General features: G+C 36.1%; 1 protein-coding gene across 1 annotated transcript in view; it reads right to left on the bottom strand.

Moving 5' to 3' along the window:
* Positions 1 to 12,809, bottom strand: part of NUP133 (nucleoporin 133) — a gene marked incomplete at its 5' end in the record, with an annotated part of 34,886 nt that overhangs the window by 7,896 nt on the left and 14,181 nt on the right. The window contains 9 exons of the mRNA XM_081997848.1: positions 1,299 to 1,434; positions 3,011 to 3,169; positions 4,789 to 4,922; positions 6,135 to 6,377; positions 7,336 to 7,435; positions 7,871 to 7,993; positions 8,989 to 9,213; positions 9,371 to 9,465; positions 11,083 to 11,246. Coding sequence (XP_081853974.1) covers positions 1,299 to 1,434; positions 3,011 to 3,169; positions 4,789 to 4,922; positions 6,135 to 6,377; positions 7,336 to 7,435; positions 7,871 to 7,993; positions 8,989 to 9,213; positions 9,371 to 9,465; positions 11,083 to 11,246 — 1,379 coding nt within the window. The remainder of the gene's footprint in view (positions 1 to 1,298; positions 1,435 to 3,010; positions 3,170 to 4,788; positions 4,923 to 6,134; positions 6,378 to 7,335; positions 7,436 to 7,870; positions 7,994 to 8,988; positions 9,214 to 9,370; positions 9,466 to 11,082; positions 11,247 to 12,809) is intronic.

Here is a 12,809-nt window from a genome sequence, read left to right as displayed (position 1 = left end):
AATAACTGTTAAGTCACAGTATTATTCAGATCTACAAATGTTCATTATGAAGCATTCTATCTGGACACTCATCTATGTTCCTGTAGCACAGAAATACTTCCACTTCAATATTGTCATCCTGGTGAACTAGTTCTTACTTTCCACTCAGGCTTCCGGTGTAATGCAGACTGGTAACTCTTCTTTTTTATCAAAACCACAAGAAGAATACATAGTATTGGAGGGAAGTTATTGCACTATGCAGGAAAGTAAGTTGGTTGCAATTTTTAGGAGCCACCTTTTGGCTGAAGACTTGAGCCATGGACCTGCTCCATCTCAATTATTCCATTTTTGATTGTTTTATTTTCCAGTATAATCTGCTTCAAGGTTATAAACTTATTGGGTAGAAACAATCAAAAACAATCAAAATGGAATAATTTCAGCCAAGTGTGTGAACCCTTTCTTTTGAGTTGTACAAAACATGGATAAATACGCAGATAAAGAGCAGTAAGCTTGAGTAGTAACCTTGAGTAATATTTCAAAGCTTTCCCCTGGTGGCCAGTATTATTTATTATTAATTATTAGTATAGAATTGCTTTTTCACAAACTGACAGCAACATGTGCTGCACAAACAGCATCAGGAAAAGGGTATTTTCCAAAGTGGTAGGAATGGCAGAGCAGAAGAACTATTGCATTTGGTAATGAAGCAGAACAGGAATTCCTACTTTTCCCATTAACATCCTTTCAGCTAGAGCACAATGAAACACTGTCACTGTAACCTTTCTAGATACAGAGAGAGTAAGATGCTGAGAAAGCACTTCTTGATCACTACATTTGCAGGTACATTATTACAATACAACATAGGTACAGGATTTCCTTGTTCAGCATAAGAGTCTAAAGACCTGAGAAGAATTCAGAGTTGAGGGCCATTCAATAAACAGGCTTTAAGAAATTAAATCATTTTTACCTTGCATCTGAAATATACAGCATAGCTTCATGTACTTCAGAACTGTCCAATGACTTCTCAAAAAAACTGTGCAGCTTGTTATTTATGCCAATATTTTGCATGTTATCAGAAAAAATGGAAAGGTACAAGTTTCCCTTGCTTATAGTCCTGACAGGTGAATGCGAATACTAAGGTTACTGCCTTACGCTGTCTTCGTTATCCTGCCTGCAATGAGCAAAATCATCAGCCCGTTTATCCTTACCACATTAAGTTAGAGCCCTCAGCCTAACAGATCAACTATCTGCAAAATTAACACGATCCTAATTCATTAACTTCATTAGCCTATTCTTCGCTTTGCTCTGTTTTCATTTCTTACCTTCTATTTTCTCTTGCAGTATATCGTCTGAGAAGTCAGATGCCAGTGCAGCTAATTTGCTCAAGCCAAGAAGTGTTTTCTTCTTTGCAAAATATCGGGTCTCCATATTTGCTAAAGTCTGCAACGTTCTGTGAGCCTGAAATTAATAAAGATCACAGAATCACTAAGGTTGGAAAGGACCTTCAAGATCATCAAGTCCAACCATTAATCCAGCGCCACCTTGTCCCCTAAACCATGTCCTGAAGCGCCACATCCACAGACTGTTAGAAATCAGTTTTAGAATTTAGTATCAGAAGGTTAACAGATAAAGATTTAATCTGAACTAGTCTCACAGCTATTTATTGTTTGTAATACTGTAACCATTATTTTTAAAAGTCGTACAACTTGCACATTAGAACTCTGCATTACACTCTTCAGGAAGAGATATACATCTCTACTCCAATTATACCCCAAAACCATTTTCATTACTAATCGAGAAAAACTCTCTCATGATCAAAGAATAAATTGAAACTTCACGTATTACACCTCTGGGATCTCATTCAAGGCTTTGCCATAAAAGCCAGGCAAATATGCTTTGACAGGCCAACTTCACATACAGATTGATTTACTTGTTAGTTCAGGAATTTGAAAAAGAGAATTATAACAGTTGCAGTGATCAAACACTTAGGCAAGAATTTATTTGTCTGTTGGACAAAAGACCAGAAAACTTCTAAGCATCTACTGAGCATCTGAAGTAAGCTATCCAGACTGAACTACTTGTATATTTTAGAATCCTTGTCCCCTCTTCATAGTGCTTTGCTATAAGAGACAAAACCTCAGTCGACACAAATGGAATACTACAAGACTCTCGGAGTGGGTTTGGGTTTTTTTTGTTATTGGTTGGTTTTATTCGTTGGTTTGGTTTTGGGTTTTGTGTGTGGGTTTTGGAGGTTTTTTTTAAGTGGCATAAAGTATTTATCAACCTACAATTTTCTGTAGGATAAACATTTCCATGCTCTGTGTGCTTAATAAATGTGCATGTGGATTGAAAGAAGCCATTTTTCTTTAGATTTAGTTTATTTGCTAAAGTGAAATGCATTCATAAATCTAGCAGAAAAAAGGTAACACAGGGAAAGGGAAGACAGGACAGGAAGCAGGGAAAGAATAACTGGGCAGCCTACAAGGCAACAAAGAATCAAGTTTAAAAACAATGTCACATTAACCTATCCACAAGCACATTAGCTATTAAAAAACCCTGCTTTTATACTATGAATATGAGTGATTCAATACCCTTTTTACTTTTGTGATACCTCCAAATTCCTTTGCTTTAAACAGTTAGTTTTGAAATATAAATTTCAGGTTTTCCCTTGCTGGATAATTTGATAATGCCACTAATATTCCCTGTAAACTTCCAACTCCAATCCATGTATTCCATGTGATCACACAGTATTATAAAACTTCCTTGATATAAAATATCAGCCACCAACATGGGATGAAAAGCAGCCCTAATTTCCACTACATGGTGCAGTGGCTTCTGTGATATACCAGATGGTGCCTGGAGGGCAGTTTTTGGTACTCCATTTATAATCCATGTCACCTGTCCCTTAAATCACCTAGATAAGCTGTCTTCTTTTGATGAAGAAGAGTCAGAACTATATAATTTGTGTACCTTAATATGTACTTGACTCATTTAACATACAATATTTCAGTTTGGTTGTATTAAGAAAACCTACCTTTTGCAAATCCTGACTATTGATTTCATGTAACCAGCTCAGATGCTCATGAGCTTGCAAGAAACTGGCCAGCTGTCCGTGCTGAGCAATAGGCTGAGATAACAGCTTCCCTCGCTTTCCTTTTTCCAAATACCAGCGAAACAGGAAATCTGAAAAATTCTGAAAATAGGAATATGAGTAGATTTTAAAAGGTACATTTAAATATCTTGTCTGTCTTCTAAGGCAAAATGTTTCATAAGATACAACTGGTAAGAACATGGCAAGAACCTGCTTAACAAAACAAGACACACACACACACAAAAATAACATACTGTTCATGAAAAAACTTAAAGCGTTCTGACAGAAATAGCGTTTAAAGAATTCATCAGTTACAGTGCAGGAGATGCTGATACGCACAGCAGGGTTTATCCTTCAATGGAAGTGAAGGAAATACCAAATGCAGAGTTCTTCACGTTAGCCCACAAGAATGGAAATAGATATCACACCACCCACAATTCTAATCTTATCTTTTAACCTGTTCCTTCCCTCCACCCTCAGAACTCTGTGCTTACTACTTCCTTTCATACATGTTTGCTTCTGCTGTCACTGTTTTTGAAACATTCCCTCCTGCCTCCAGCTAAACCTACAGCCTTGTTCCTTTCAGTTATTGTTGAAAACTAATGTCTTCTTTTAAAAACACACCTATTTTACCGTCAAAAACTACAATGTGACATAACTAATGAGGGTTTATGTTTGAGATTTAACTTAGTCTTCTTAGAGTAATTTTAGAATAATGGTAAATTTTAATTGCACTAACAATTTGAAAAATGAAGTCTGAGGAGGCCACCAGTCTGATATTCTATCTATTAGACTTGATCTATTCAGCTCTACATTTGCTAAAGTAACTTCTTTTCAGAAAGTGTTACTTTTTTCCTTTTAAAAAAAAAAGGATCTGAAGAGAATAGAGAATGTATCCCCTTCTTTGGCAGCATGTGTGAGTACTTAACCCTTACTATTAAAAACATTTACTATAATTTCTGTTTGTTACTAATACTTCTGCTTGTTCTTATTAAACAACCTTTCTGAAATCTCTTTATTAGGAAACCTGTAGACTGCAGGATTTCTCTTTCCATACTTTTTGTGGAAAGCCAAACAAAATTGATCTCACCAACTCTCAAATTAGGAAACTTTTACCTCAGTCCCCCTCACTTCAAGTAGTTTCTATTGCCTTTGCCTTAAGCTTTACAATTTTTCAGCACACTTAAAAGGTTTTTGCACCAGATTTTGACAGATATTGAAAAATTGTCCAACAAGTACCTGGCAGGACAATAAAAGAAGATGACAGTAACATCCCTATCTTCCTACTCTTCTGAAGTACTTTTCTATTTATACATTTAACAATCTCATCTTCTCTTTTGGAAGTGATCCTTAAATTTATACTAGTTTAACAAAACAACAGTACACCGACTACAGAACCTCAGTGAACAAGTCACACAATGCCAAAAGATGTCAAGAGGGAGACAATGTGTTTGAGGCACGAAAAAGGTCCCATGAAAAGCCACTGCCCATACAGCTAGCACCCATATTTTTGCTGACTGGTTTTATGGTCTCAGGGTAAAATATGCCATTGAGTTCTGCACAGTGAGTCTTGACTCCAATTTTCCACATTACCCTCCTGTATGTATATGTAAATACATATGCATTAAAAAAAACAGACACTCCCCAGATCATAACTTTTACAACATTTCAGGTGCAAACATATTATAAAACACTATCTAAAGTAATTAGGAAAAAGTTACCTGATCTGCAAACTGACTCATGTAACGTTGTAATCTGGCCTGGTTGTCTGTCTGCTCACACATTTGCACCAGGATATCAAAGTCACAGTACTTCTCTGCTAAAGCAGCTGCCATCTGATACTGCCCCAGAGAAACTGAGTAACCAAGAAGAAAAAGAGTTATATCAAACAAGCTCACCTATGGCTGCTGGATGACTGAAAGCAGAGACCAGAAAAATGAAAACAAGTTTCAAGTGTTTACATCACAAAGATACTTACACATTCCTAAAGAAATGTTTACCTTACTGGATCCACACCTTGTGTGCATGCAAGCTCACATACCTACCACCTCTGTCCCCCAGTGCAGGAGGGAAGAAGAGACATGTAGAATACTAAATTGCCAGTATACTACTTATTTGCTCTGAAAATTAGCAGCATCTGCTATTGGTGCTTTTGGGGGAAGGAATGGGGGGTGGGGGGGGAAATCAACCCATGATTTAATATCTGTATTAATATCCACTTAATTATGCAAAGCAACAAAGTTGTATAACAAATAGAACACGTAAAGATAACATATTTTGAATACAAATCCTGTTACTTAAAATCTTGCTTTCTGTTTCAATCAAATACATAAGAGTTAGCAAAACACGCAATTCTGTTTGTAAGGAAGCATGAACTTTAGGTTTAAACTAATGATATAAGATGTATTTACAAGCTAACAGAGCCCATGAATGTCAGTAAAACTGACAAAGATCATTTAAAAGACTTTTCTTAAAGTTTAAGAACATTAAAAGGCAGTTATTATTAGACTATTCTATTTATAGCATTCATTTTTAAATTGAACTTTGTAAGCTTACTAAAATGTATTTGCTCCGAGTTATTTCCACTTAATAAGGGGTCTTTGCTTTCAATTACTTATTAAAGACCTGACCACATCTGCCACATTGAACAGCAGGTTTGATTATTAAATAATCAAGATGCAAAAAAGTAACTTTTTCTTGATAAACACTGAACAAACTTTCAGGCACATAACTTTACGTCAACTAGCAACACTATAAACATTTAGAAATCCATTTATTGTCTACTCTCAGCCAGCTGGCACAAGGTAAATTCCTGTCAGAAAAATATAAGAAGTTAGCAAAAAGAAAAAAATTCAAGAAGCAACGCGTCGTATTAGAGGTATGGGCATGGGTACAGTCTTGGATGCAATTCTGTAATCTGTTGTTGTTTTGTAAACATCCCATTAAAGCATAAAAACAATCTGAAGGCACACATGTAGAACAAATAGAACACTCCACCAGATTTGCATCATTTCCTCATCGAATGGAACATTTAATCCTTGCATTAAGGACAAGAGGCAGTACTTACGGAGAGGAGACAAGAGTTCTGATCTTTTCTGCACATACTCCATTTCCACATTGCTGTACCTCTCTTGATCAGCAGGGCGGTCCACAGATTTCAGCTGAGAAACATAGCCATCTAGAAAACAATCCAGCAGTGCCACCAACTGCTCAGCCACAATGCTGCGGAGGTTACTGTCCACCTGGGGGTACACCATCTTCAGAATGATTCCGTGCTGACGTATTATTGCTGTACGAAGGCCACTAGATGCTTGGGAAAACAACACAGTGAACATTAAAACAATAATCCTATCACCACAGGAATCTATGCTGAAGTATAACAAAAACATTACTATGTAGAATTAAAAAAAAAGAAAAATGCTAATAAACGTTTTAAAAATCAAAGCAATACTAATTAAAAAAAATCCAAAACAAACACATACTCCCATCTACCTTTACATATTAAATTTGGCCAAAATGTAGCAAACAAAAAACAGAAGCAAACCCACCCCCTAAACTCACAGATCTACACTGTCAACTATCAATACCAGCCATTTTTCAGAAAAAAAACAATCACTTGCACACTCTGTAAGCAAAGAATTGAATACAAACAAGAAAAAGGCAACTTCTGTTAACCTGATTTAAATACTTGTATGTAGCCATCAAGACATAACACACCAAAATAGCTTGCATGGGTACTGCTTTTCAAAAGATTTTTAACTTGGGAGCACTAAACATATGTATTTTATATGCAGAGGCCACAGGGTAGCTTAAGCACCAACTGGAAAGCGCTTGCTTCTACAAACGTTTGTCCTGATAGTTTTTCATGTTATTAAACCATCAAAAGAAAACACTTAAGGAAATGGAGAATCCTCAGCCCTTTTAAAACATTTTATGATTCATTTTAATGTATCCTATAGGTCTGCCTACCAGAACCAGTGCATACTTAAAAGAAAAAAATTAGCTTTGTCTCCCAAACTTTGTTTTTGTAGTCAGATTTGCAACACAAGTTTTAAAGAATTATCATCAATACTGGACAAAGTAAGTGTTTATCGATTCATTCCATTTCGTTCACCAAATGAGACCTTCAGCCTCTCCTATTCTTACTGACAACCTTGTAGCAGCTTTTAACAGTAAGTTTAACATTCAGATTTAAATCCTTGTGTTCTGAAACTCAGGAAAAGTATTTTTGTTTAGGATTGATAATTAATAAGCTAGTAATTTCTCACCTGTCCATGGAATATATTCAGGTTCTCTTTCTGGAAGATCTCCTGTTTTATATAAAGAGGCTCTGGACTGACGATACTGACAGGCAGCTTGTAGCATGTCCTATTTAAAGGCAAGGACGTAAGTAATTTGAAGTCTACCTGCATATACACAGACTGTAAAAGATGTTGCCTTCTATAATTCTGAAATATTCTTTCAATATCCCCCTTCTTTCTACACCATTTTCTCAGTCATATAGATGAGCACAATCTGAGCAAGAAACCTCAGTGCTCACGCATAAGCTCTTCACTCTTTGCTACATACTCATGCTTTCACAACTTCCAGCAACACTGCAACTTCTCAAGTTCTCTTTAGCAATGGCTCAGGAGGAAGAGGCACGTGCCTAATTCTGCATGAGACCATCTTTTCCTTCCTAATATATCTGGACATGTGAAAAGTGCATTCACTTTTGTTCTCCTATCAGTAACTCAGATGTACTGCCCTCAACTGGTATTTCCTTCCCCTTCCACAAACATTTTATTTAATGCAGTTTTATACCTTAATGATGTTGTTCACATTGACAACTATCTGGGCCCACTCAATTGATTCTATAGGCATATCTTTCAGGATTTGTTCCTCTTCTTCCAGTAAACATTCAAAGATGGAATCTATCTGGGACACCTTAAATGTAGAAAGAAAAATTGCACTGAGCACAAACACATTCATTACCCGCTGATACCTGAAAGCCACGTTATGAGTTGTACAGAAAAAATAAACAAATATTAGTAGAAACCACATCAATAGCCAAAAAATATTAAAATGTATCAGCTGCTCAAATGGATAATGAAATCATAGCTTATATTTCATACAATACTTAGAATACAAGAATGCCTTATTTCTGGACTTAAGTCGGAAGAAAAAGAATTCCTCTTTTTTGAAGGCAACTCCATAAACTTCCATTAATATTCCTCCATATTCTTCTGAAACATTTGGCAGTAGAAGCTCTGTTAGATAAAGTACACGGGATAACATACCTGCTTTAAAATAGCAGACTATTATTTCTATTTTCTTTTATATTTATTTTTCTCCATTAGCAACTACTGTCCTCTACAGGAAAACACTTCCTAGGAATAAGAGTTTTGTGTATAGTTCTTCTCAAGAAGGAAGACAGAAACAAAGACTGGATGCTTGACTGGAATGCAGCATAAACTGAGAACTAGCTTAGATTCACTAAAGTTAGAGACGACAAAAAATTATGAGACACTGAATTGATACAATTCCATCCAGGACAGCTCATCAAAGTAGCTCGCCTATCTGGAAAGCTTCATACTCTTCAGTTCACCCTTTAAAAATGATAATTTTAGCATACGTTTTCTGGTGTGCCAGAGAATTTCACTTTCACCCTTTTTCATTGCTCATGCACGTAGGTTAGATGGAAATAGTAATAACTTTACTTCTGCCACATGAAATTAATCAGAATTCATGTTTCAGCTGCAGACATAAAAAGTATGTACATTAAAGTGAGGAAAATACTACCACACCATCCCTATTTAAAGGGAAATTGTGTGAAGTTGAATTGATTTTTAAAGGACAAAGTTTCAAAGTACACATTAAAGCAGTGCTACTTTTCCTACATGCGATTCTATACAATGATTCAGAAATAACAGGTTTCTTACCTCTCGAAAGAACACATCTGCAGGGGTAAGACTTGGTGGAATGTCACACTCCCTTTTGTTTAATGCCATCAGTATAGCAGCATTCACTAGATCAGGCAGCCTGGAATGGTGATTCTTGAGAACAACAGCTGCTGCTAGCTTCTCTGCATGCTCAGAGAGCAACAAACGAGTTGCCATCGGCATCCCTCGTACAGGAAAGCTGCCCAGGCGTTCAAATACACCAACCTTTTATTAAAAAAAAAAACAACAAAAAACCAACACACACCACATGCACTTTAAAGAGTGTTCTAGAAGAATTACTTTAAGACAAAATAATACTCTACTGTGTGTGCTGAAATATAACAAAAATATTACCGATACCAAAAGAACAGTAGAATTTTACCTGATGAAGAAACTCAATGAAGAACGAATGTGCTTTTGTCTTATCCTCTAGCTGATGAAGAAGAATCAGAGATGTGTTGCTGAAACCAGCTGCTTCTAAAAAGAGAAAAATGTTAGATCAGAGCACTTGATATCTTCATTTCTTTGATAATTTTTTTTTTTTTTTGCCTCTCAGGTAGACACGTTTCTATAAATTTCTATAGTGTTACTGCACTGGTACTTTTTAAAATATATGCATACACATTTATATATTTGCTTAACATGCTATTTTTAATGTGGGTTTTGAACTCCATTGTAGCTGAAGTAAAGCCTTTAGAAGAAATCAAGTATCTTTAGATCAGTACAACTATTCTGAAGCACTCGATTCATTATGCTAAAATAGCGGCTTACCAGCTTATTGGAGTTTTAGTAAGATTCAGATTCAAATGTTTATCTTCATTGTGGACTAGCTATTGCTAAATTTATTATGCCCTAGACCACAGCTACTACAAAACAAAGCATTAATAAGCATTCAAACCTAACTGACTCTGCACTGCCTGCACAATTCCACTGCACAACATAAGGGGTTGCCCAGTACAGCTCTACTTTTCTTCTTCCTCAAATAAGCTTGCATCTGAAAAGCCAGCTAACATTTCCATCTGGACAATCAGCTCCTTAAATGAGCCAGTAAGGATGATGGAAGCTTCCTCATAAGTATTCTCACAAGTATCTCACCTCAGCAGAGTTCTTCAGAGCCCAACTTAATTTCCTATTTCAGAATTTTTCTATATTCTAAGTGTCCTTTAAACCGAAAGACTACCAAGACACAAGCACAGAAGAACTATCACTATGAGCAAAATTAGCAAGACTATTTCCAAGAAGCTATCAATTTTCACTTCTTGCTTTAGGCAGGATCAAATGCAGATAAGCCACTGAATTAAAAATAAAGTTGATTCAGAAAATACTAAGGATCTGATGCCTGACAATTTCTAACTGGCTGCCACACTGAAACAACAGCAGGAAGCATCATCCATCTATAACTATTTACTGTATGAACTTTCAAACTAAGTCTCTGCTCTGTAACTGGCAACTGCTGCCTAGAGGTCCTGGGGACAGTTTCAAATTAACACTGTTCATAAGAGACAGGGAAGCATGAACAAACAAGTTTCTTGCTGAAAATGTGTCTGCTTTAACCCTTTATGTATAAGAATATTCCAAAATAAATTTCGCTAGTCCTCTTTTAAGCAGACATAAATACCAATGCCCCAGAGGGATATGAGCTCACTCTACCCAGGAGCCATGCCTACGAGAAGCTGTGAAGCCATGCTGACAAAGGGCTAAGCATAAGCAAATAAACACTTTCTCTCAATCTATCTATTTGTGGAAAATAATTTAGATCTATCCAAGCAATCATGGAAACACTAAAGTGACGGCACCTGTCCCTTGAATAAAGTAACCTCAGAAATGTTTTCTTCACTATTTGTGTTTACTGTATGAAGTCAAGAACTAACCACACTAGACTGCAATTCTCTCTGGCAGTCTCATAGGATGCATCTTTTAGCCTTTCTGGAAATACGTCTAGTGGTGGAAAAGGGCAAGAGACACCTATGCCTTTTTGCAAAGCTTAAGTTAAAATTTTATCTAGAGTACTATAGACAGTTTTTCACCAAAAAACCCCACAAAACCAACCAACACCAAACACACACCCCCAAACCCTCCCACCATTACGTTTACCTTCAGGTACAGATTCAGCCCATCTTGGATCAGAGGCAGGATAATCATCCATTAAGTCCACACTGATCTGAGTCACTGCCCTATCCAGTTCGGCATCAGAATCCAGATCTGCATTACTTGGAAAAAGCTCAACCACCATGCTTTGTGCATTGACTATATCTTTCCTGAAATAAAAGAAACACAAAGTATGTGAAATAAAAACAATAGATAGGATTATAGGAACAAGAACCACTCGGTAGGATTTTCTAATATTCTTTTTGTAAAGTGCTTTAGGTTATAAACATAAAGCATTGTTTGGGCAATCTTTAAACTAATCATGGATAAAAGGTATTCTGATTCTATGGATAAAAAGTATTCAGATTCTTTTAAAGCAAGCAGGCTGCACAATCTATAAAACAAAAAAGCACAAGCCAGGAAGTGTTTCAAGTCACTTTTTATTTTATTATTCCTATTATTATTATTATTTAAGAGAAAAGATTCACCATACAGAGCTAAGTCTGGATGTCTCTGGTAACAAAGTCACTAAATTTCTACTGCTTGCTTTAAAATCTTCTCAAGAGTAAATGTAATCACTCACACAAATGGCAATAGAGTAAAAGCCCTCAGGAAAATGTTTCAGCAAATATAATGCATTATTTTTATTTCCTATAATTTCACAGAATCCTATTCTATTCAGGTCAATAAGTAAGAGAGCATCCAAATGCGTAAACCTCCAACATACGAAGTTGTACTGAAGAACTCTATGTAAGAAGTATGCAATATTCACAAAAAGCACCAATTTGATTTTGTGACTAAGAATTATAGTATTCCGACTGAGAAGGGATACTGTGATTCCAACAGATTATCTGGTTTTGGAAATACTTACATTTTTCATGAGACTTTTTGGTTTGAATGTTTATATATACCAAGGTATCTTGAAATAAAAAGCCAGCAGTGCACCCAGAAATTGCACAAAGGTTTACTAAAGCAAACTATACTTTTAAAAACTGAAATATACTGAATCTTCTATTAAACAACCTTCCATTATTTGCTCTGCATGAACTGCTGGGCCATCTGGACAGGCCAATGCTACATCTGTTCTGTGGAAGATTCCTCCATTCATTTTACCATACCATTTTTCTGGAAAAAATGTGACTCAATACTATACACATCAAATTATTATTTTCTTCTATTTTTATAAATATAACCCAAATTTTAATCAAAATAACACTAAACTTTCATACTGTTTCACTGTTTTCCTTACTACCTCCCACTTTCTTCCAACCCTGTTTCCAATCCCCTTGTTCACATTCTCAGTGATAGCAACTTCCATATTTGTTACCTGTGGTCTCAGACCTTAGCTACTCCAGTCACCTCAGGACTATAGCGATCTTCAGCAGCAGTTCTGTTTACCGACATGTTCACTTGTGAACACATGTAGATTTTCTTTCTAAATTCTGTGCATGTTTACAGATCTTGTCTTGATACCCTTTATTGTATGTGCCTAATCCCCTTCATAACCTTCTACTTCACGTGCGGCTCTGTCAAAAGCACTCCTACTTCCTGTTATCTTAAATCTGTTCTTTCCATGTTTTAAGACTCTTTAAGGAAATCAGTCCTAAGAGGGTTTGTGGGTTTGTTTTTTGGTTTTTTTTCCCCCTAAATCAATATATACTGAAAACAATCCCCTCTAAATATAATTAATCTAAGTCTACTGCTCTGTTTATCTTCTCTCTCCTCTTCCTCCT

The sequence above is a fragment of the Phaethon aethereus genome (genome assembly GCF_964289735.1).
Source record: "Phaethon aethereus genome assembly, chromosome: 3".
Classification (NCBI taxonomy): domain Eukaryota; kingdom Metazoa; phylum Chordata; class Aves; order Phaethontiformes; family Phaethontidae; genus Phaethon; species Phaethon aethereus.
This window is presented reverse-complemented; position numbering and strand designations above follow the sequence as displayed.